The 26,107-nt window shown below is 39.3% G+C and overlaps 1 protein-coding gene across 3 annotated transcripts in view; it reads left to right on the forward strand.

Annotated features, from left to right (window-relative positions):
* Nucleotides 1-26,107, forward strand: part of SLCO1C1 (solute carrier organic anion transporter family member 1C1) — a 72,780-nt gene that overhangs the window by 29,119 nt on the left and 17,554 nt on the right. For 2 of the 3 annotated variants that reach the window (XM_070370046.1, XM_070370047.1), the window contains exons 5-9: nt 3,083-3,229; nt 5,427-5,525; nt 9,235-9,480; nt 10,644-10,808; nt 23,668-23,863. In XM_070370046.1, coding sequence (XP_070226147.1) covers nt 3,083-3,229; nt 5,427-5,525; nt 9,235-9,480; nt 10,644-10,808; nt 23,668-23,863 — 853 coding nt within the window. The remainder of the gene's footprint in view (nt 1-3,082; nt 3,230-5,426; nt 5,526-9,234; nt 9,481-10,643; nt 10,809-23,667; nt 23,864-26,107) is intronic. The other variant, XM_070370048.1, reaches the window with a different exon arrangement.

Below are 26,107 nucleotides of genomic sequence, written 5' to 3' on the forward strand. Positions count from 1 at the left end.
AGGCAATAGATACATTCAGGAGAACATATATAAATCAATGAATGAGAACAGAGGGATTGTTTATTTAAGAATATAATGGACATTTGAACCATAAAACAGGCTAAATGCCAAATAATTAATGCTTTTGAACTCTCGTGCTGGAGAAGACTCTTGAGAGTCCATTGGACAGCAAGGTGATCAAACCAGTCAATTCTAAAAGATATCAACCCTGAATGTTCACTGGAAGAACTGATGCTGAAGCTGAAGCTCCAATACTTTGCCCACCTGATGAGAAGAAATGACTCATTGGAAAAGACTTAATGCTGGGAAAGATTGAGGGCAAGAGAAGAAGGGGGCAAAAGAGGATAAGATGGCATCACCGACTCAGGGGACATGAGTTTGAGCAAACTCTGGGAGATAATGTAGGAAAGGGAAGCCTGGCATGCTGCAGTCCACAAGATTGCAGAGTCAGACATGACTTAGCCACTGAACAACAAATGTTTAATTCAGTTTAATTCAGATCCACACAAAGAAGCAAGGAGACAGACTAAAGGATTTAGACTTTGGTCTGTAAAATAATGTAGTCATTGAAGATATTTTGGGTTTGGTTTTGACAATCAAGAGAGAGACATGTTATAAATGACAATGCGTGTGTGTTTGTGTGCTATTGTTTTTGACTCTTTGTGACTTCATGGACTGTAGTCAGCCAGGATCCTCTGTCCTTGGAATTTTCCAGGCAAGAATACTGGAGTGGTCTTCCATTTGCTTTTCCAGGGGATCTTCCTGAAAAGCAATCAAACCCGCATCTCTTGTGTCACCTGCATTGGCAAGCAGTTTCTCTATCATTGTGCCATCCTGGAAGCCCATAAATGACAATACAACTAATTTTAAACCTTTCATATTAAAAAGAGAAATGTAGGGTTTAGGGATTGGGGATGAAGTTTTTTAACGTAAAGATACAAATTATTAGGAAGGTACAGAATATAAGACTCATAAATCAATGATTTTCTTTCCTTTAAATGAAATCCTGTTCACTTAAAGTCATAGATATAACCCTAAAGGGGTTAGTGGGGTAAACAGAGGACTCATCTCAAAAATGCTTTGCATGCAAACCCCATTTCCTCCAAATATTTTAGAGCAGAACTGTCTACCAGAACTTCAGTAATGATGGGAATGTTCTATATCTATAGTGTCCACTGGTGGCTCAGACAGTAAAGAATCTGCCTGCACTGCAGGAGACCCAGGTTCGATCCCTGGGTCAGCAAGATCCCCCAGAGGAGGGCATGGCTACCCACTCCAGTATTGTTGCCTGGAGAATCCCATGGACAGAGGAGCCTGACAGGCTACAGCTCATCGGGTTGCAAAGAGTTGGACACAACTGAGTGACCAACACATACACACACATAGTAGCTATTAGCCCCATGTGACTATTGAGTACTTATAGCCAGTGAGACTGAGGAATTGAATTTTTAATTTCATGTAATTTTAATTAATAAATTCCAGGGGCCACATGTGACTTGTGGCCACTGTATCAGCAATAGCAGAATACCCCAAAGTCAGGGTTGAAATTGACACTGGACTCAATCTTGAAAAAGGAGTCCCTTTGTATCTTGGGGAATGAAATAAAAATCCAGAGAAGTTAAGTGAAATATTCCTGGTCACTTGGCTACATTTCTAGGAGAGGCAAAATCAGAACTAAACGTCACATGATTGCACAGTAATCTTTTCTGTCACAAAGTCTGGTCATCCAGACAAAAGCATTCCCAGTTCTTAATAACACACACTTCACTTTCAAAAATTACTAGAAGAGAAAGTATCTCCTACCTCACAAGTTTCTTAGGATAATTCGATTTGAAAATGTCTGCAAACCACTTAACTCAGTGCTTGCCAGAAAGGGAGCTTCAGAAGTGGTGATTGTTGGAGGTAGTTAATATTGTCACTTTTGTTAAAGTCACCTGCTGCTAAGTCGCTTCAGTCCTGTCCGACTCTGTGCAACCCCATAGACGGCAGCCCACCAGGCTCCCCCGTCCCTGGGATTCCCCAGGCAAGAACACTGGAGTGGGTTGCCATTTCCTTCTCCAGTGCATGAAAGTGAAAAGTGAAAGTGAAGTCGCTCAGTCGTGTCCGACTCTTAGCGACCCCATGGACTGCAGCCTACCAGGCTCCTCCGTCCATGGGATCTTCCAGGCAAGAGTACTGGAGTGGGGTGCCATTGCCTTAGCTGTATTTAATTATAATATGGAAAGTAATTATTCCACTTCACATGATCATATTGACATGACTTTTATGAAAACATTTAAACATTTTTAGCTTTGAATTTCCATCAGAAGCTTCTCTTTTTTTGGAATTGTTATACCACTAAAGCATGGAAGTGTCAGTCCCTCAGTCATATCTGACTCTTTGCAACCCCATGGACTGTAGCCTTCCAGACTCCACTGTGCATGAAATTCTCCAAGCAAGGATACTGGAGTGGAGAGCCATTCCCTACACCAGGGCATCTTCCAGACTCAGGGATTGAACCTGGGTCTCCTGCATTGCATTGCAGGCAGATCCTTTACTATCTGAACCACCAAGTATGGTTTTTAAGTTTTATATGAATTTGTTTCTGAAATGTGAGCCCTTAACATGTCTGTTCACTATCAAAACAATTTTAGTTGTAGACAATGCTGCTAAAATTTGAAGTATAACCCATATAAAATTTGAAATTCAGATAAACCTTGGTCACCAATAAAATTGTAAGTGATTTCTGTTGCAAAATAGAAAGCTTAAAGATAAGGCAAGAAAAGCGTTTGTTCAAATTTTTCTATTTTTGTCCCAGATTGGATATTGTATGTTACTGAAGTGTAGGAATTCAAGTAATTCAGTAGAAATATGAAATAAAAAGAAAGAAAATAAGAAATAAGGAGAACAATATATTTCCTTGGTCAGTTTCTAGGGATTTACACTACCTAAAATATCTTGCTCGAACTCCTATCAATCGATTTATTGCTGATTTCACTTCTGCATTCTCATGCATCTTTAGGACAACTAGTAGATATGCAGAATAAATGTTTAACTTCAATAGTGATTGAATTTCAATCCTCTTGTTTGCTTTCCTTTTAAGAATGTCAAATTGATGCCAGCTCCTCCATGTGGGTTTATGTCTTCCTGGGAAACCTTCTTCGTGGATTTGGAGAAACTCCCATTCAGCCTCTAGGCATTGCCTACCTTGATGATTTTGCTAGCCAGGACAACGCGGCTTTCTATATTGGTAATTCCCACGTCATTCATCTTCCTGGGGTGCAGGATACCTGGTTTTCTCAACTCTATTCTCAACTAAATAGGATGTGGAAGGTTTTATATTTCATATCTAACTCCTATTCAGTTCACACTTTTCTGAAGTTTACAATGAGGATTTGGATAGTGAAGAAACTTCAGTTAAAAGGACCTATTGCATTAGGGAAAGAATATCAGATTAAAAGAAATTATCTGTGATGTATGACCTGTATCTTTATGGAAACAGAAGAAGGACAAGAGCCAAGCCTGAGCCACTCTTTTCTAGAATAGGTCCCAGTGCAAAGAATAGTGGCTAAAATCACAAAAACAAAAATAGGTGTGTTTAGTCATTCAGTCATGCCCAACTTTTTCCACCCCATGGACTATACCCAGCCAGACTCCTCTGTCTTGGGCTTTTTCAGACAAGAATACTGGAATGGGTTGCCATTTCCTCCTCCAGGGTATCTTCCTGACCCAAAACAAAAATATAGCAATTCCAAAGCCAGGTGAATCAAAGCAGCTTTTGAGTGCCTCTTATGTTCTAGAAGCTAAAATTTGTTCTCTGTTTCATACATTAGTCTTGGTTTCTGGGGGTTCTGATCTTCTGAGGGTTTCACCTTCAGAGACAGAAGGACAAGATTTAAATTCATTAAGGCAGTGGTGGGGGGGCAGGTGGCACTGTGCCTGAATGGAGAAGCTTGGTGGGCCCCAGTCCATGGGGTCGCAAAGAGTCAGACATGATGAGCGATTTCACTCACTTAACTATATAGCTAGATATAGTTCTGTCCTGGCTAGTCACATGGAATTCCAGAGGGTTCTGATGACAGCCAAGCATGCTGTATGTAGTTAAAAACAGGGCACCTGTTCTAATGGGATGCTGCAGCACAGATCAGGATGTAGAACAGAAGCTCCATCACATGTGCTAGGCCATTACTCTGGGGACCAGAAGAAAGATTGTAGCCAGGAGATGCATATAGGTGTCATCGTGTCCCTGTCCTGTCCAGGAGCTCAGAGGCTGCCCTTCTCCTTTTCCTCTTTTCTATTCTGTAAAAGATCTGGTATGAATTTCCCAGGTCGTTCAGTGTTAAGGAATTTGCTTGCCAATGCAGGAGCCACAGGTGATGTGGGTTCGATCCCAGGTTCAGGAACATTCTCTGGAGGAGGAAAGGGCAACCCACTCCAGTATTTTTGCATGGGAAATCCTATGAACAGAGAAGCCTGGGTGGGCTACAGTCCACGGGGTCATAAAAGAGTTGGATATGACTTAGTGACTGAACAACAATAACAACAAAACTGAGGTCTAGAAAGTTTAAGTGCCAAAGATCACAAGACTTGAGGACTCAGCACTTAGCTCAGATGTGGTTCTTCTTTCACTGCGCAGTGTGACACTTTGGGGACCCGCTGCTCAGCTGGACTGTTTGATATGTCCTTCCTCCACCTACAGCCCATGGGGTCACAGAAAGTCAGACACTATTGAGCATACATGCCTACATGCAACTGCTATTTACTCCTCCAGTTAATCTCCCAGGGATACGTGCAATATGGTCTGTGATGAAATAAAAGGCAGATGGGTGATATTTTGCAAGGAAGAGCAGACTTTCTGGTTACTAGGAATTATGTCATTGAGGAGATCTGCTGTAGCTACCTGGAGCTGCCCAGGTGGGTCAGGAGCATTGCAGAGTGCACCTCTCCCCTCTCTCAAGTCAAGCTCCTTTGCTTGAGCTGCATAGTTACTGTGTTCACAGGTGGTCCCCTGGAAGCTCTAAACACAAGCTCTTTCCCATTAAGATGGAAGAAATCAATTTTAATGTCGAAACAAATCTTATGGTCAATTAAACAACTGACCATAAAAGGTTTTCAAAAGACTGTCAGAACAGTATAATTCTGATTTTTATCACTAGGGGGAATCCAGTCCTAGGGAGTAAAATTTGTTCCATTTGCCAAAATTAGCTGAGTCTTAGTGTTATTTTCTTACTAAAAGGTATTAATGCGTTAAAGATGCTTATTCTTCTTCCAACACTGAGAAGAAGTTATTTCCAGATTCAGTGAGGTTGAAAAGTTGACAAATTAAGCACACTTAAGGGAAGAGTTAATGAAATATTTTCAGTGACTAACTGGATCTCATGCATGTTTCCTGTTTAAAAATTTATTAATTTGCAAGAGCAAAGAAATGGTGCTTTTGTGTTTTGCAGGATGTGTGCAGACGGTTGCAATTATAGGACCAATCTTTGGCTTCCTGTTAGGCTCGTTATGTGCCAAACTGTATGTTGACATTGGCTTTGTAAATCTAGGTAAGGACGTTTATTTCTATTGATTCATTTATTTTAGTTACTGTAATTTTTAATGGGGATAGTGTCCAAAATATCAAATTGTCTTTTTACAAAATGATAGGATGGTAGTCTTTCATAAAATGAAAATAACCCTTGAAAACTTATTACTTATACAATTATCACACACATTAATAAATGGAACATGAAAAATAGGTGGTGATTATAACCAGATGACCCAGTTTGTTAATCAGTTGTATCATTTTCCACTTCCGGTTTCCCAGTTTAAAGGCATTCAAGCTTAGTTAAGACTAACAACTGTGGCTTCTTGTTGGTTTCAGGTGAATCAACATTTGCTACAGTCACATCAATTAATAATGTATTTCTGGACTTTCCATAAAGGCCAAGGATTGAAAGTCTCTGGCAACTAAAATTCCTTTCTTTAATGTACAAGTCTTTTTTAGTTGAAGGAACTTTATAGTGAGACTAACTTTCCTTCTGGAGGAATGCTTGTGGAGGGAATAAATGAGGACTTCATCTCTCCATAGCTGTTCATTTGTTTCTTTCAAGATGTAGGCCCTAGATAGAGATAGAAATTATCTGTTTTTCTGAAGAATTCCTAGAAAGCAGTTAAAAACAAGAAAACAAATTTTATTTTTTAAAATTTTGGAATTGCCTTGTCACTAGTGTGTGTCACAAATGATTATTATGTGTTACAATAGAATGCAAAACACTTGCGCTAGCTGTTCTTTTTTAATCAAATAACCAGAATAGGTCTTCCAGAAATTTTGTTTATTCATTTATTACTCCTCAAATTTATTTCATGTCTACTCTAACTCAAATGATGTTCTACCAAAGTGAGCAAAATACTTGATTCCTTGACTTCATGACGTTTAAAATCTGGTCATGGCGACTGATACAGATAAGAGAGTGTTGGCATGATGAGAGGTACAGAGGAAAATTGTGAAAAGGAAGCAATGAACATGCAGTGATAAACTAAATCAAACATTTTACTGTGTATAATGTAGTGCTGATCAAGCTTAATTGTCAAAGGATTCTCATAGAGGGTAGTAGAGTATAACAGTATGTTTTGTACGTTCTTATATATATATTTTTAAAAAGTTTATTTGCTTAAAATAGACTTGTCAATGCTTACACTTCAGTCAAATACGAAACAGTATCAAAAATTTTATAATGAATAAATATTGATATTTTAATTATTAAAACATATACAAATCTTGTATCAGACCTAGAATATCTCTGAAATATTACTAATCATCATTTAATAAATAACATTCTGAGTGGCTCAGATTAGATTTGGACGAGAGCATATAGGGTCTTTTTTTTTTCAGTAAAATCCTAGACATTCAATGTGTAAATCAGACAAAAATGCCACTCATGTGGAGAGGTAGCAGAAGGTTTTAAACCCTCCTAATCTTTCTCACATGTTGCTTTCCTCCTGTCATAGGTCCAGGGATCCCTCTGCAGAAGCCCAGAGCAGAGTGAGAACCCCTTCCAGACTCTGGATTCTATACATTTAATCTAAGGAATGAAAGAAATATTTGTGCTCTGAAGACATCTTCTTTCCTTTAATAAGCAAGATCATAATAATGTTCAGTTCAGTTCAGTCGCTCAGTCGTGTCTGACTCTTTGTGACCCCATGAACTGCAGCACGCCAGGCCTCCCTGTCCATCACCAATTCCTGGAGTTCACCCAAACCCACGTCCATTGAGTCAGTGATGCCATCCAACCATCTTATCCTCTGTCGTCCCCTTCTCCTCCTGCCCTCAATCTTTCCCAGCATCACGGTCTTTTCAAATGAGTCAGCTCTTCACATCAGGTGGCCAAAGTATTGGAGTTTCAACTTCAGCATCAATCCTTCCAATGAAAACTCAGGACTGATTTCCTTTAGGATGGACTGGTTGGATCTCCTTGCAGTCCAAGGGACTCTCAAGAGTCTTCTCCAATACCGCAGTTCAAAAGTATCAATTCTTTGGCACTCACCTTTCTTTATAGTCCAACTCTCACATCCATACATGACTACTGGAAAAACCATAGCCTTGACTAGACGGACCTTTGTTGACAAAGTAATGATTCTGCTTTTCAATATGCTGTCTAGGTTGGTCATAACTTTCCTTCCAAGGAGTAAGCGTCTTTTAATTTCATGGCTGCAGTCACCATCTGCAGTGATTTTGGAGCCCAGAAAAATAAAGTCAGCCACTGTTTCCCCATCTATTTGCCATGAAGTGATGGGACTGGATGCCATGATCTTAGGTTTCTGAATGTTGAGCTTTAAGCCAACTTTTCCACTTTCCTCTTTCACCTTCATCAAGAGGCTATTTAGTTCTTCTTCACGTTCTGCCAGAAGGGTGGTGTCATCTGCATATCTGAGGTTATTGAGATTTCTCCCGGCAATCTTGATTGCAACCTGTGCTTCTTCCAGTCCAGCATTTCTCATGATGCACTCTGCATAGAAGTTAAATAAGCAGGGTGACAATATACAGCCTTGACGTACTCCTTTTCCTATTTGGAACCAGTCTGTTGTTCCATGTCCAGTTCTAACTGATGCTTCCTGACTTGCATATAGGTTTCTCAAGAGGCAGGTCAGGTGGTCTGGTATTCCCCTCTCTTTCAGAATTTTCCACAGTTTATTGTGATCCACTCAGTCAAAGGCTTTGGCATAGTCAATAAAGCAGAAATAGATGTTTTTTCTGTAACTCTCTTGCTTTTTCGATGATCCAACCAATGTTGGCAATTTGATCTCTTGTTCCTTTGCCTTTTCTAAAACCAGCCTGAACATCTGGAAGTTCACAGTTCACATACTGTTGAAGCCCGGCTTGGAGAATTTTAAGCATTACTTCACTGGTGTGTGAGATGAGTGCAATTGTGAGGTAGTTTGAGCATTCTTTGGCATTGCCTTTCTTTGGGATTGGAATGAAAACTGACCTTTTCCAATCCTGTGGCCACTGCTGAGTTTTCCAAATTTGCTGGCATATTGAATGCAGAACTTTCACAGCAATATCTTTCAGGATTTGAAATAGCTCAACTGCAATTTCATCACCTCCACTAGCTCTGTTTGTAGTGATGCTTCCTAAGGCCCATTTGACTTCACATTCTGGCTCTAGGTGAGTGATCATACCATCGTGATTATCTTGGTCATGAAGATCTTTTTTGTACAGTTCTTCTTTGTATTCTTGCCACCTCTTCTTAATATCTTCTAATTCTGTTAGGTCCCTACCATTTCTGTCCTTTATTGAGCCCATCTTTGCATGAAATGTTCCCTTGGTATCTCTAATTTTCTTGACGAGATCTCTAGTCTTTCCCAGTCTGTTGTTTTCCTCTATTTCTTTGCATTGATCTTGAGGAAGGCTTTCTTATCTCTCCTTGCCAATCTTTGGAACTCTGCATTCAGATGCTTATATCTTTCCTTTTCTCCTTTGCTTTTCGCTTCTCTTCTTTTCACAGCTATTTGTAAGGCCTCCTCAGACAGCCATTTTGCTTTTTGCATTTCTTTTTCTTGGGGATGGTCTTGATTCCTGTCTCCTGTATGATGTCACGAACCCCTGTCCATAGTTCATCAGGCACATGTTCAGATTATAAAAAAAGTTGTCAGGTATGAATTATTATGTATTTTTATGATTGATAGAGCTAATGCTAGGATTTTTTTTAAGAGGCTTATTTAATACACTAGCTTTGCTGTATATGTTCTCTAGCCACTCTGTCTCTTTTTCAGATCATATAACCATCACCCCAAAGGACCCACAGTGGGTGGGTGCCTGGTGGCTTGGCTATCTGATAGCAGGAAGCATCACTCTTTTGGCAGCTGTGCCTTTCTGGTGTTTACCAAGGACTCTACCAAGACCCAGGAGCAGAGAGGACTCCAGTTCTTCCTCTGAGAAATCTAAGTTTATTATGGATGATCACACGGACTACCAAACACCTCCTGGAGAAAAAGCAAAAATCATGGAAATGGCAAGAGGTAAGCCCAATTCTCTTTGGTTGTGAAGCACTTTCCATATTTCTGTTGAAATTTTAGACGTGATCTATAAACAATATTTCTCTACTTCATGTGTTCAGAAAAAAAAATGAGAAACTGTACAGGAAGCAGGGCTTCTCATGTGGCACAGTGGTAAAGAATTTGTCTGCCAATGAAGGGGATGCAGGACACGTCAGAGTTCAATCCCTGGATCAGTAAGCTCCCCTAGAGGCAGAAATGGCAACTCACTCCAGTATTCTTGCCTGGGAAATTCCATGGACAGAGCCTGTTGGGCTACAGTCCATTAGGTTGCAAAGAGTTGGATGCAACTGAGCACAGGAAGCAGAAATGAAGATTATTAAAAGTGTTTGCTGCCATCCCCACCCTTACACCTCCTCTGTGTAGACCTTGCAAACAGCCCTCCTGGGAGGGTTGCTTCACGTTAGTCTGTGTGTTCAGAAAAGTGAACCTTCAGGGCTTGTGGCCATTTGACAGATTATATCCACCCGCTGGAGAATGCGCACCAGTGCATGTGTCCCACCAGTGATCAAAGGAGTGAGTGTAGGGCCAAAGGTCAGACATGTTCTAGTGAATTCCTTTCCTGTGGAAACGGGTGACCATGAGAAAGATTGGTCCCCTTCAACTGGCCCAACAATATTGACATTTACAGAAAATCTTCAAATTTCTATTTGGCTTGCATAAAAGGAAGAAGAGAGGATGCCAAAGCTCATTCTGTCAATAATTAAATGGAGAAAAGTTTCATATTCTCTTCTCTGCTTCCATGACCCAAGTTCAAAGGAGAGAGACCAGAAAACTCAGGTTTCTGATGTCCAGCCTATGACTTTCAGCTTGATGGGGAGGGAGTTTTCTTATACCTCATGTCTCGTACCACATCAAGGGAATCTGTTCTCATCTGACTGATTCTAATTTATAATCTAGATTTTATGCCCGTGGAAGTGAGCACCTGGGTCTGGATCTGAACCTGGCCAGATCTCAACTCTGTCTTTTGTCACTGGCTTACCATTCAGTGTGTGGGTATACCACTCTCTAAACGCTCCTGGGAACCAGGACAACAGGACTCAACTGTTCAGCTCTGAGGCTATGGCTGCATCTTCTGCCAAGTGTGACACTGTCTTTAATTACTCCATGCTATTTTTGTCTTATAGATTTTCTGCCATCACTGAAGAGTCTTTTTGGAAATCCAGTGTACTTCTTATATTTGTGTGCAAGCACCGTTCAGTTCAATTCTTTATTTGGCATGGTAACTTACAAACCGAAGTACATTGAGCAACAGTATGGGCAGTCAGCCTCTAAGGCCAACTTTGTTATCGGTATGTTTCTCTGTACTTCCTGCTTTCCAATAGGTATTATGAACTCTGTGTCTTGTTGATCCTTAGTAGTTTTAAAAAGTTGTTCCAATATTTAGACTGAAAGCAATTTATGACATTTTAGAAAGTGAGTGAAAAAACCTAGCAGAGTAAGATATTTAGATAGTCTGTGGTACAACTTTTGTAGCAAAAATTATTTAGAACAGTGTGTGAGTGACCGTGCGCATACCATGTAGACTAAACATGCATTTTGTTAGGAGATTGTTAATACTGGCTATCTGTCTTTCAAGTGTAGCTGAAAACGGTGCCTCTTCTACCTGAAGAGTTTCTAGGATTACAAAAGGTGAATATTCAAACAGGTTAGAAGGTATGCATTGCAAAACAAAGTTTGTATTTGCTCAGGATTGAAAGACTTCTCTAACTCCTGACATTTGGGGTTGTTTAAAAGGCCTGTGTTTCTAGCACAGCAGAACAACCATGTAAGAGGAAGATATTCCAAGGCAAAGAAAAATATGAAAAGATGAATGAAGAAGAACCAGAATCTCCAAATACATAACCACGGTCCTGCAAGCAACTGTATACTTTAAAACCTGGACTGTGTGCTTAGTTGTTCAGTTGTGTCTGACTCTGAGACCCTATGGACTGTTGTCCACCAAGCACCTCTGTCCACGGGGATTCTCCAGGCAAGAATATTGGAATGGGTTGCCATGCCCTCCTCCAGGGGATCTTCCTAACCCAGGGATCAAACCCAGCTCTCCCACATTTCAGGTGGATTCTTTACCAGCTGAGCCAACAGGGATGCCCAAGAATACTGGAATGGGTAGCCTATCCCCTCTCCAGAAGATCTTCCTGACCCAGGAATCAAACTGGGGTCTTTGGCATTGCAGCTGGATTCTTTACCAGCTGAGCTACCAGGGAAGCCCCAAAGTCCATGAAGATGTCATTTAATGCTGCTGCTGCTAAGTCACTTCAGTTGTGTCCAACTCTGTGTGACCCCATTGGTGGCAGCCCACCAGGCTTCGCTGTCCCTGGGATTCTCTAGGCAAGAACACTGGAGTGGGTTGCCATTTCCTTCTCCAATGCATGAAACTGAAAAGTGAAAGTGAAGTTACTCAGTCGTGTCCGACTCTTCGCAACCCCATGGACTGCAGCCTACCAGGCTCCTCCGTCCATGCAATTTTCCAGACAAGAGTACTGGAGTGGGGTGCCATCGCCTTCTCCACATTTAATGCTACTGTTTCATATTCTATCCCTTTGGACATGTTCTTTCATGATAGGAGATTCCAGTGGTTTCAAATCATTCCTTCATAAACATTTTAAATATTGCTCTATTCATCTATCTCTGAAACAAACCTGGGGAATGGGGAGTGAGGAAACAGCTAAGCATATAATATTTTAAGACATATAATTTTCCTGTAAAATCCTAAACAATGGACACTTAGCAGATGCAATTTTAATTGACTCTTTGGTCTGTTCTTCCCCTAAATTGTAACTGCTAAGGCTATATCATTGAGAGGCTTCCCAGATGGCACTAGTTGTAAAGAACCCATCTGCTGTTGCAGGAGACATAAGAGACACAGGTTCGATCCCTGGGTTGGGAAGATCCCCTCTAGAAGGAAAAGGCCATCCACTCCAGTATTCTTGCCTGGAGGATCCCATGGACAGCCTGGCAGGGTATAATCTACAGGGTTGCAAAGAGTCAAACATGACTAAGCAACTTAGCACATACCACTCAAGTTTTATGTTCAACATTAATTGGTTCAAACTAATTTTATTATTTAATGGTTGACCTGAAGAAATGTTTTTAGCATTTTTCAAACCCATATTCTACCCATGCCAATCAATGTATGGAATGAAAGTTTGAAACATTTAAAACTTTTATTTTAATATTTCTTTTGTTTATTGAGACATAACTTGCAAGCAGCAATTAAGTCTACAGATCTTAAATGTAAGCTCAGCTAGACAAATATTTACACAAAAATATGTGTGTAGTGATCATTACCCAGAACATGTAGCTCACTTTAGTATCCCAGTTGGTTCCATCAAACCTTCTTCTACCCAACATTCTTCTCCAAACTAATAACTATTCTGATGTCCACCATCATAGGTGAGTCTTGCCTGTTTATGAACTTTATATAAATAGTATAATGAGCTATGTACTCCTTTGTGTCTAGGTTTTTTCCAATGGAAGTGAAGTCTACAAGATTCATTCATGTCATTGCATGCAGTGGTGGTTTGTTCTCACTGCTGTGCAATATCCCATTATATGAATATACCACAGTTTATTCATTTTCATGTTGGTGGATATTTGGGTTGTTTACTGCTTTGGCATTGCATGCTTGCTCAGTCATGTCCAACTCTTTGTGACCCCATGGACTGTAGCCCACCAGATTCCTCTGTCCATGGGATTTTCCAAACAAGAATACTGGAGTAAGTTGCCATGCCCTCCTCCAGGGGATCTTCCCAACCCAGGTACAAACCTGCATCTCCTGCATTGGCAGAAGGATTCTTTACCACTAAGCCACCTGGGAAGCCTGTTTACTGCTTTGGGCTATTCTAAATAACACTGCATGAACATTCCACATGCATTTTGGTAGACAGATTCAGTTCTTTGTCTTGGCTATATGTTGGAGTAGAATTGCTGGATCCTATGGCGTGTGTATGTTTTGATCTGGTAGATATTGCCAAAATATTTCATTAAAATGCTGTGCAAATGTTTACTCTCATTCGAAGTGTAAGAACACTCCAGTTGTTCCATATCCTTCTTTTGTCTGGTATTGTCAGTCTTTTTCATTGTAACCATTCTTATGGGGTCTGATTGTATCTTACTGTGGCTTAACCTGCTGACTAACAATACTGAGCGTGTTTTCCCAAGCTTATTGGTCATTTCAGCATTATATTTTGTTAACTCTGTTTGAGTGGCTTGCCCAATTTTATTGGATTTTTAGTCTTTTTCTTATTGATTTATAGGAGTTACTGTAGATTTTTCTTGATGCAAATTCTTTGTAAATTGCAAATACTTTCTCACAGACTTCAACTTTCCTTTTAACTCTTCTTAATTTTAATTAAGTCCAGTTTTAATCTTTTGCTTCTTCATTAGTGCTAGTTTGAGCCTGTTTTAGAAATATTTATCAAACCCCAAGGTTATGAAAAATAAAATTGCTCCTAGTAGATTGTTTTAACTTTCATGTTTATGTTATAATCCACTTGAAGTTATTTTTTGTATTATGTGAAAGAAGTCAGGGTTCACTTATCAAAATGAAGAGATTACCTTTTCCCCATGAATTGTAGTGAAGGAACACACCTTTAATACATGTTTATTTCTTATTATTCAATATGTGCATAATACATGACACATTTGATTTTGCTCTTACTACAATGATGAATAAGTTTTTTTTACCATTTTCAAATTAAAAAGTTTATGTCATAAAGGAAAATTAAGGGCATTTGGGGGAAGGTACTTAGAATAGAAATGAAACTATATGTAATCTCATTCCTTTATTAAGTAGGTAATAAATGAAATATGCTTTGCCTATTAAATTTTTTAAGGGTAATTAGCACAGATGAAGAATGTAAGATTCTGAGATATTTAATGGCCTGCCCAATTTCATGCTTATATAGCATACATACATAATGATATAGCCAGGAATGAAACTATTTTATGCAGGTTTCTGAGTTGTATTTCCTCACTGGGCATAATTATTTTTGGAAAACTTACAGGAAGAATCTGATTAATAATTATCTTTTGATCTATGGCTAGTTGATTTCTTTTAATCTATGACCCTATGGTGTATACTGAAATGGACTCCAATCCAAACAAACTCATCATCAGATTTTTTTGAGCCAACTAGCAAAGATTCGGAGAAGGCAATGGCACCCCACTCCAATACTCTTGCCTGGAAAATCCTATGGATGGAGAAGCCTGATAGGCTGCAGTCCATGGGGTCGCCAAGAATCGGACATGATTGAGCGACTTCACTTTCACTTTTCACTTTCATGCTTTGGAGAAGGAAATGGCAACCCACTCCAGTGTTCTTGCCTGGAGAATCCCAGGGGCGGGGAGCCTGGTGGGCTGCCGTCTCTGGGATCGCACAGAGTCGGACACCTGAAGCAACTTAGCAGCAGCAGCAGCAGCAAAGGTTGCCTAGAACTCTAATTCCTCACATTTCTGACATATCTATAGATAATTCAGATACTTTTGTGAGAGATAAATAAAAATGTTTAGTAATTCCACATCCTTATAACTAGGATGGGCTTTCCTGGTAGCTCAGACTGTACAGAATTCGCCTGCAATGCAAAAGACCTGGGTTCAATTCCTGGGTTGGGAAGATCCCCTGGAGAAGGGAATCATTACCCACTCCAGTATTATAGCCTGGAGAATTCCATGGAGAGAGGAGCCTGGTGGGCTACAGCCCATGGGGTCACAAACAGTTGGACACAATTGAGCAGCTTTCACAGGGCATACCTGGTAGCTCAGCTGGTAAAGAATCCACCTGCAATGCAATTCCTGGGTTGAGAAGATCCATTGGAGAAGAGATAGGCTACCCACTCCAGTATTGTTAGGCTTCCCTGGTGGCTCAGAAGGGAATGGCTACTAACTCCAGTATTCTTGCCTGGAGAATCCCATGGACAGAGGAACTTGGTGAGCTACAGTCCATGGGATCGCAAAGAGTCAGACACAACTGAGCAACTAACATAAGCATGAGATAACTAGGATGATTTCCTGAGTGGTGTGATTTTACATTAGTAAGTATAGGATACAGCAGAGTGAGGGAAGTGGGTAAATTATTTGACATCCCTAACACTTATTTTAATGAGAATAGTGAAAAGAAATGCATCACTGGGTTAAAATAAAGATGAGAAAAGACATGTAAAATGGATTGGAAATGCACATAACTCTCATTCAACATATGCTTTCTCCCTTTCTTCATTTCTTTCCCACCCCTGGCTCTTTTCTCCTTCAGTTTTTTCCTTTGGGTTGTGGGAGAATGACCCTTTCTGTGAAAAAATATGAGCAAGGCCCAAAGAAGACACATTTCCATTCTACTCTCAGAGAAAACATTTGATATGACATGGATGAAAGAACAAACAGAAATTTCTCTAAAGTGTTCAAGGGCCGACTGATCCAGTGACAATTTATTTTACTGTATGTGTTTTTATATGTTGGTCACATTCTTTCTAAAGTCTAGAAATAGTATTTCCTTATATTAATGACTTATTTTACAAATACATGAAAGAAAGATAAAGATGTTTCAAATTCAGGGACTAGATAGTATATTGCAAAATGATTCTGCTTTTTTTTTAAATGGTATGAGCTTTAAAAAAATTTCCATTGCAACTTCTACTGAAAGAAATTTGACTAGCAGGTGAATCTTTCATTTAAGCCTTTTTTTTAATCACTGTGAAGTTACATGGACATGATCTCTTCTTCCTCTTCTTATAACTCAGACTGCAATTATTTAATTATTTTCTTAATTTCTTAAAATTTTTTATTAAATAAAATAGTAACTAGTAGACAAGATATAACAATACTGACTGTAATTGACAACAAATGATTATCATTCTCAGTTTTGGAGATGTTAAAAAAATAAGGAAAAATTAAAATAATCATTTGAGAAAAATAATTATAATAGCTTTATTTTGTGGCTAAGCTAGAATAGCAAATTTGGAATAGTAATATTATGATGTGTTCTAGAAATAAGTAAAGTTACATTAAAAACTTGTGAGGTGATGGAAAACTATCTTAATTTGTGAGGAGGAAAAACTGTTATTATGCCCAAGAAGGAAGCCTAAGTTTACTTGTCTGCACCCAACAGGTACATTTTTACTTACATTTTTTTCTCTTTATAAAATTCAAATCTTAACATTTTGTCTTCTAATATTAGAGTAATATTGTGAAGGTCCATGATGTAACCAGAACTTTTACTTCACTGGGGAAAAATCTCTAAAAATATCCTAAAGTACTAAAGAGCCTTGTGATGAGGGTGAAGGAGGAGAGTAAAAAACATAGCTTAATACTAAATATTAAAAAAAGAAAAACTAAGAACATGGCATCCAGTCCCATCACTTCATAGCAAATAGAAAGGAAAAACATGGAAGCAGTGACAGATTTCCTCTTATTGGACTCTAAAATCACTGCAGATGGTGACTTCAGCCATGAAATTAGAAGATGATCACTTCTTGGCAGGAAAGCTATGACAAACCTATACAGTGTGTTAAAATGCAAAGGCATCACTTTGCCAACAAAGGCCCGTACAGTCAAGGCTATGGTCTTTCCAGTAGTCACGTACAAATGTGAGAGCTGGACAATAAAGAAGGAAGACTGCCAAAGAATTAATGCTTTTGAACTGTGGTGCTGGAGAAGACTCTTGAGAGTCTCTTGGAGAGCAAGGAGATCTCTTTGGAAGGACTGATGCTGAACCTCTAATGCTTTAGCTACCTGATGCGAACAACTGACTCATTAGGAAAGCCCCTGATGCTGAAAAAGATTGAAGACAGAAGGAAAGAGGGTGACAGAGAACAAAATGATTGAATGGCATCACCAATTCACTGGACATGAACTTGGGCAAACTCTGGTGAGGGACAGAGAAGCCTGGCATGCTGCAGTCCATGGGTTGCAAAGAGTCAGACACGACTTGGTGACTGAACAACAACAAGCTCAGCCTGCCTGATATTTGGATAAATATAAATGTTGAATTCAAGAGAAAATATATAAAATAAATTGAAACAAATTACAGATGCCAGCAATAAATTATGGCTAATATTTCCATCTGAAATATTCAGATGGTAAACGTTTTAAGAGCAGCACAGCTTATGATGTGAGTGGAAAAAGTGTGCAATGAAGAAATCAGACTGAAATTTCTACCTCATTAAATGGCTCAAAAATACCTAAGATGAAAGAAAAGAAGCTTTGGGAGGTGAGAAGCGCATCTCATCTGCTTTTCAGGAACTTTGCCACCAAACTGGCCCTGCATGGATGACACACAGATCCTAGGGAACTTGAAAAGGAGAACCAAACTGACAATATATTTGAAAAGTCCTACTAATCTTTTTTTGAATCATGTTATAATTTAGTCATCCTGAAATTGAGAAAGATATTCTGGAGAAATAGCTTTTATGCACATTTTAATAAAAATCCACCTATGTAAGAAACAAAGGATTCTATCATGAGCATAGTTCTTCCCTTGAGGGTTTGATTGAAGGGTGAGAGGCATGAACAAACAAGCTAACAGGCAATTGTGATAAGTACCAAGGCTGCCTCTAGGACCCCACACAAGAGCTTCAGACTGAGGGAGAAAGGGGGTTCTGATGACCACGTCATGTGCCCTGGTATCAGATGCATCCTCTGGAGGCATGATATGGCTGGTAGAGGATGTGATAGGTGCTCTAATTAGGGGAAGGCCAGAGTACTTTGGTGGAGGAGGAAATGGCAACCTACTCCAGTATTCTTACCTGGGAAATCTCAGGAACAGAGGAGCCTGGTGGACTGCAATCAATAGTGTCACAAAGAGTCAGACACAACTGATCATGCATGCATGCAAAGTACTCTGGATGAACAAGCATAACCTTGGAGTCAGAATTATCTGGGAGATGATACTATCTGAATTAAGAGCAAAAGGATAGGGAGGTGTTTAAAGAAGAACGCATGAGAACAGGGATGGAGATTGGGGAGGACGCTGCGTCAGAGTTAGCAAATATTCTTGAGCAGAGAGACCTACAAGCAAGAGAACACATTAAATGCTCTGCAAGTTTCAAGAGAACACAAGCCTCTAAAAAAGAGGTCAGTCTAGAGAGGACATTCCTGATTATTAACAGTCTGTTCTGAGGGAGAAATATCCCTAGAATTCCTTTATTCCCAGGCTATTCTAAGCCAGATGGAGTGCTGGAAAGTCAGTGGAATTTATTTAGCACAACATGTTGCTCAGGCCAAAGAGTGTATTTTGTGCCATTGCTTCTGATGTCCCAGGCAGGATGGGCACTTTACAAAATAAATTTCTTTTTTATTAAAGTACAGTTGATTTTTAATATTGTGTTTCAGAGATTCTACAGCACAGAGATTCAGTTATACATTATATATATATATATATTCTTCAGATTCTCTTTCCGTATAGGTTATTATAAAATATTGAATATAGTTCCCTATGCTATACACTAGGTCCTTGATTATCTATTTTCTATATAGGAGTATGTATATGTTAATCCCAACCTCCTAATTTACACCCCCACTTTCCTTTTCCCTTTGGTAACCATAAATTTGTTTCTATGTCTGTGAGCTTGTTTTGGAAATAAGTTCATTTGTATATATTTTTTAAAATTCCACATACAAGTGATATTGAATGGGATTTATCTTTCTCTGTCTGGCTTACTTCATTTAGGGTGATAATCTCTAGGTCCATCCATGTTGCTGCAAATGGCGTTATTTTGTTCTTTTTTATGGTTGAGTAATAGTATCTCATTTCATTCATGAGTAATTTCATTTCATTCATGAGTAGTAGTATTTCATGCTGGGAGAAATATCAATAACCTCAGATATGCAGATGACACCACCCTTATGGCAGAAAGTGAAGAGGAACTAAAGAGCTTCTTGATGAAAGTAAAAGAGGAGAGTGAAAAAGTTGGCTTAAAGCTCAACATTCAGAAAACTAAGATCATGGCATCCAGTCCCATCACTCCATGGCAAATAGATGGGAAACAGTGGCTGACTTTATTTTTCTGGGCTCCAAAATCACTGCAGATGGTGACTGCAGCCATGAAATTAAAAGACGCTTACTCCTTGGAAGGAAAGTTATGACCAACCTAGACAGCATATTCAAAAGCAGAGACATTACTTTGCCAACAAAGGTCCATCTAGTCAAGGCTATGGTTTTTCAAGTAGTCATGTATGGATGTGCTGCTGCTGCTGCTGCTAAGTCACTTCAGTCATGTCCTACTCTGTGCGACCCCATAGACGGCAGCCCACCAGGCTCCCCTGTCCCTGGGATTGTCCAGGCAAGAACACTGGAGTGGGTTGCCATTTCCTTCTCCAAAGCATGAAAGTGAAAAGTGAAAGTGAAGTCACTCAGTCAGATCCGACTCTTAGTGACCCCATGGACTTCGGCCTACCAGGCTCCTCCGTCCATGGGATTTTCCAGGCAAGAGTACTGGAGTGGGGTGCCATTGCCTTCTCCTGTATGGATGTGAGAGTTGGAATATAAGGAAAGCTGAGTGCAGAATAATTGATGCTTTTGAACTGTGGTGTTGAGAAGACTCTTGAGAGTCCCTTGGACTGCATGGAGATCCAACCAGTCCATCCTAAAGGAGATCAGCCCTGAGTGTTCATTGGAAGGACTGATGTTGAAGCTGAAACTCCAATACTTTGGCCACCTGATGCAAAGAGCTGACTCATTTGAAAAAACCCTGATGCTGAGAAAGATTGAGGGCAGGAGGAGAAGGGAACAACAGAGGATGAAATGGTTGGATGGCATCACCAACACAATGGACATGGGTTTGGGTGGACTCTGGGAGTTGGTGATGGACAGGGAGGCCTGGCATGCTGTGGTTCATGGGGTCGCAAAGAGTCCGACACGACTGAGCAACTGAACTGAACTGAACTGAATAGTATTTCATGGTTTTTCTCTGTGTGTGTGTACATACGTATGTGTATATATATATATATATTTTTTTATATCACATCTTTATATATTTATCCACTGATAAACAATTAGTTTGCTTCCATTTCTTGGCCATTGTAAATGGTGCTGCAATGTATACTGGGGAGCAATGTATCTTTTAAAATTATGGTTTTCTCTGGATATATGCCCAGGAGTAGGGTTTCAGAATCATATTGTAGATCTATTTTTAGATTTTACTGCTACTGCTGCTAAGTCGCTTCAGTCGTGTCTGACTCTGTGCGACCCCAGAGACGGCAGCCCACCAGGCTCCCCCGTCCCTGGGATTCTCCAGGCAAGAACACTGGAGTGGGTTGCCATTTCCTTCTCCAATGCATGAAAGTGAAAAGTGAAAGTGAAGTCACTCAGTCAGATCCGACTCTTAGCGACCCCATGGACTGCAGCCTACCAGGCTCCTTCATCCATGGGATTTTCCAGGCAAGAGTACTGGAGTGGGGTGCCATTGCCTAAAGGAACCCACATATTGTTCTCCATATGGCAGTTTACATTCTCACCAGCAGGGTAGGAGAGGTCCCTTTTCTCCACACCTCCCCCCACCCCCAGCCTTTGTTATTTGATGATGGTCATTCTGACCAGTGTGAGGTGATACCTCATAAGAATTTTGATTTTCATTTCTCTAGTAGTTAGTGATGTGGAGCATATTTTCCTGTGCTTTTTGGTCATCTGTATGCCTTCTTTAGAGAAATGTCTATTTAGACCTTCTGCCCATTTTTTGCTTGGGTTGTTTAGAGTTTTTTGTTTTTTTTTTTAATATTGAGCTGTATGAGCTGTTTGTCATAAAAAGTAAAGTGAATGTAACTCAGTTGTGTCCGACTCTTTGCGATCCATGGAATTCTTCAGGCCAGAATACCGAGTGGGTAGCCTTTCCCTTCTCCAGGTGATCTTCCCAACCCAGGGATCAAACCTAGGTCTCCTACTTTGCAGGCAGAGTCTTTACCAGCTGAGCTACAAGTGAAGCCCATTTGTCATAAGAAAGAACAAAATTTTGCCATTTGCAGCAACATAGACAGACTTGGAGGACAACATGCTAAAAAAGTGAAGCCAGACAGAAAGACAAATATTGTATGATATCACGTATCTGTGGAATCTAAAAAATATAACAAACTAGTGAATAAGATAAAAAAGAAGCAGACTCAGATACAGAGAACCAAGCAGTGGTTACCAGTGGGGAGCGGGAAGGGGATAGGAGCAATATAGAGATAAGGGATTTTTAAAAAGGGGGAGTTATTATGGGATTATCTAAAATCACATTGTATGAACCCTTCAAAAACTGTAAAGCACTATGGAATTTAAATACTCTTTAATTCAAATAAATAAACTTTCAAGTTAAAATCATCATCAGCCAGTATCTCTTAGCTGATGTTCAGCTCTTCAGGGGCCCAATGCACAATCTCTGCCATTTGCACAGCCACAAACCTCAGTTCAGCTGAAGAAGCAAAAATGAACATCTCTTCTTTTTTCGGTTTCACCAATTTCGTGATCGTGCCCCCTTCAAGGTGGGTAATTTCTAATGTGATCAGTTTAATGCTAACTTAATGCATAGTCATTAAGATGAAACAAAATATCCTTTTTAAAATCATCTATCAATACATGAAGAAAACACTTTTTAAAATAATATAATAGCTAACCAAGTATCACTATATATTTGATGTTTTAGACTCTATGAAACTTAGTTAAGTGACTAGACATATAAATCAGAAAATAAAGAAAGAAAGGAAAGGAAGAAAGGAAGTTATTTTGCATCTATTATCACTGTATGTCAGTATTTTTAATTTTTTAACACAAATTTCAATGTGAGTCAGAAAAGGATACTTGTAATTATTGTTTACGTCAGCAGATGCTGGCCAAGGTTTATACAAACTTCAGCCCTTTTATTACATGAAAGAAATGTGTTATCTCAAAATCTCAAGTTACATCAGTAATTGATGAGTAGATAATATGAGAAATAGATTCTAATTCACAGAGAAGTTTAACATTGGGTACCTGATTACCTTTCCCTACAGTTATTTACCAATTCACAGTCCAACCAAAGAGCTTCTTTCTACATCTTTCCTAACACAGAGGTGTTCCACTTTCCCCAACCCCAACATTTTCATCTTTGTCTCATAGATGGAAATGTTCGTAATAACATAATTGAATGATGTTTTGTGCAAGATATTAAGCTAATAACTTTTCATGCCATTTAATCACTTTAAGGGCACTATTATTAGTTCCATATTATATGTGAGGAGTCAGTTTTAGAGAAGCTCAGAGAATTACTTGCAGTTGCACAGCTATTTAAGTTGTGGAACTGAGATTCAAAGCCACAGAGCTGGGTCTTTGGGATCCAAACTCTTAATCACTTTGTTGAACTTTTTCCTAGTATTGCTTTTTAAGTCACACTTATTTGACTACTAGTGAGATTGAACACCTATTTATGAAGAATTCTATCTCCAAATCCCCTTGAAGGAGAGTCAGTTTAACACAGTTATTGAAAGCATTTAACTTGATAACAGCCTCCTGGATTCATATCTGGCTTTTCCACTTACTAACCACAGCCATAAACAAACTGCTCTCTGCAATAAAGATAGCATATGCCTATCTTCTAAGGTTGTGGTAAAGAGTAGATGTGATAGATAATGTATCAAATGCTTAACTAAGTGACTGGTACAATGTAAGCAAATTAAAAAAATATGAAAGGTACCTAATAATATGTTATTGTTCATGCTGTAAGAAAGCATATCAAACTAAAAGGCTTGGCAATAAGAGCAAATATTGTTGGGGTCAGAAAATAGAACCAGGACTGTTTTTGTGCTTGTCTGTTTATTCCTTACGGTCTATGTGCCTATTATTCTTTCATTCACAACCTTAAAAAGCATTATAATCATCTAATTGCCACCTGATTGCACCTGTTATTCCTGGGATTAAACCAAAAAGACCAGATTCATTGACTGATTTCGTGTTTACTGATTTCAAACCCTATGCTAGACATTGTGATAGGCAGAACCCTGGGTCTGTCGGCTGTGTTATCATTAATATAAAAGCTACATGTTAGTGGCTGAATAGTTCTGTAAACTTAAATTGACCAAGTAGTCTAATAATACGTTAAAAACTATTATTACACAGTTTCATACAATCCCTTAGAAAGTTTGGGTGAATGTACTCAGATTTCTTTTAGAGGTTCACAAACGTGACACATTTTTATTTTTCCTCAGGGCTCATCAACATACCTGCAGTGGCTCTTGGAATATTCTCTGGGGGAATAGTTATGAAAAAATTCAGAATCAGTATTCGTGGTGCTGCAAAACTTTACTTGGGATCATCGGGCCTTGGGTACCTCCTATTCCTTTCTCTGTTTGCACTGGGCTGTGAAAACTCTGATGTGGCAGGATTAACTATCTCCTACCAAGGGTATGTTTACTTATTAAGTAATCAGAGATCAGCTTGGTTAATCAAATTAATTATTATATTTCAAAATAAGATAATATAAATTATTAAGAATCATAGCTATGTAAAGGAATTATTATTTTATTGTGGAAGAATGGACAATGCTTATAACGTGGAAGCTGCTATTGTCACCAAAATCTGTCATTTCCTTTGAATCCGAAAGTGGAAGCAAATATTAAAAAATACCAAATCCACATCTTTCTTTAGGGAAGCAACCTGATAGTCGAAAATACAGACCTTGAATTTTGCTTCTCTATTCTTAGTGAAGTGATACTGTATGAGTTATTTAATCTAGCCTCAATGTTAGTATTTTAAAAACAGAAATAATAACTGCCTTTTAAGGTTTTGTAAGGCAAGATAATGGAGAAGGCGATGGCACCCCACTCCAGTACTCTTGCCTAGAAAATCCCATGGACAGAGGAGACTGGTAGGTTGCAGTCCATGGGGTCGCAAAGAGTCAGACACGACTGAGCGACTTCACTTTCACTTTTCACTTTCATGCATTGGAGAAGGAAATGGCAACCCACTCCAGTGTTCTTGTCTGGAGAATCCCAGGGACGGGGGGAGCCTCATGGGCTGCCATCTCTGGGGTCGCACAGAGTCGGACACAACTGAAGTGACAGCAGTAGCAGCAGCAAGGCGAGATAATACACATGAAAGGGATTAGCACTTACCCAGCACAAAATTGAAGTGTCATTCTTGGAAACAATTGTAGTTTTTTTTTCCTTTGAACACCTAGATACTTAGAAAACTGGAATGGTTTCTATGCTATACTTTATAGTCTTTGTCATTCAAGTCAAGGGAAATTGAAGGCGAAAATGGCTATCCCTCAACCCGGTGACGAACATGCAGCTCTTTGCAGTAGATCACGGGAGTATTTACTGATGCTTTTAGATTTATGCCATTCTGTGTGGGGGTAGCAATTAGATTTCTAAGTTTCCAGAGTCTAAAAGCTGGGTCTTGAAGAAACTACTTCATCCTTCCCCTTCAAGAGTCCTCGCTATCACTCTGTCTCTGCACCCGAGTTCCCAGAGACAGTTCTCTTCATCCTTCTACCTATCTATACATCATTTGTTTAAAACAAAAAAAGTATTGAGCTGCTACAGGTTGCCAAGCCAGCCTCCCTGATTTTATCTGCCTGGCTGCTAAAACTCTACCTGTTGGCTCAAAGGTCAACCATCCTGATAATATATTCTGTTTCCTGATGATTCAGTTGCTTCTTGCTCACTGCTTGCTCTCCAGCCTCTTTCCACATTTATCTGTCTGGTGTTCATGTTCCAACACCTTCATTAACCTAGTTTCTCCTGTTGTTACATACATACTCAGTCATGTCTGACTCTTTGCAACCTCATGGACTACAGTCCACCTGGCTCCTCAGTCCTTGGGATTTTCCTGGCAAGAATACTGAAATGAGTTGCCATTTCCTCCTCCAGGGGATCTTCCCAACTCATGGATTGAACCCACATGTCTTGCATTGCAAGCAGATTCTATACCACTGAGCCACAAGGGAAGCCCACATCAATTATACTTTTTGTCCTCTAAAGTGTTCAGGAAAATTAGTGAATGCAAAGTTCATATAACATTGCTTCTGGGAGTTGTCACAGCAAGAGTTAGACTTAACAGAGTGTATTGTTGCCTTGGTAACATTGAACAATATAGATCAAGAATGTTAGTTATAAACAGGAATTGCAAGAAGATTCTGGAGAGAGTAGAAGTCCTGTGCCATGTTTTCCTATTCCTAAGATCCTCATGGTGGATGGACAGTGGTCAAGTACTTTATATTTTGGAATTTAACAAACACCTTACCTTTTTATCATCTCACTTCTATCTTAAGATGCCTTTATGAAGTTTTGTTACCTTCATTTAAAGAACTGAGATTAGAAAGTTTAACTTCCTTCCAGTACAATGTTTTTTTCTATTGCATTGTGCTATCTCTAAGCCAAAAGCAAATACAGAAGTAGACAACAGACAAATTTTGAGATTTACATTAAAAATATACTCAGATGATAATAAGATTCAATATTCTTAAACAAACAAAAAAACTTCATTGAGTACTAGGTCCCTGAAAGCAGTTCCCCTTGAAAGACTGTAAGTACCGTGTAATAATGCTATCGTTGTTTAAAACTCCTCTTCTGAAATTGCTTTCCATATTTTCAAGAATATTCTCAACAACGACAAGGATTTAACCTCCAAAACTATCTTTGTTAT

This window comes from Bos mutus, chromosome 5 (assembly GCF_027580195.1).
Source record: "Bos mutus isolate GX-2022 chromosome 5, NWIPB_WYAK_1.1, whole genome shotgun sequence".
NCBI classification, from domain to species: Eukaryota; Metazoa; Chordata; class Mammalia; order Artiodactyla; family Bovidae; genus Bos; species Bos mutus.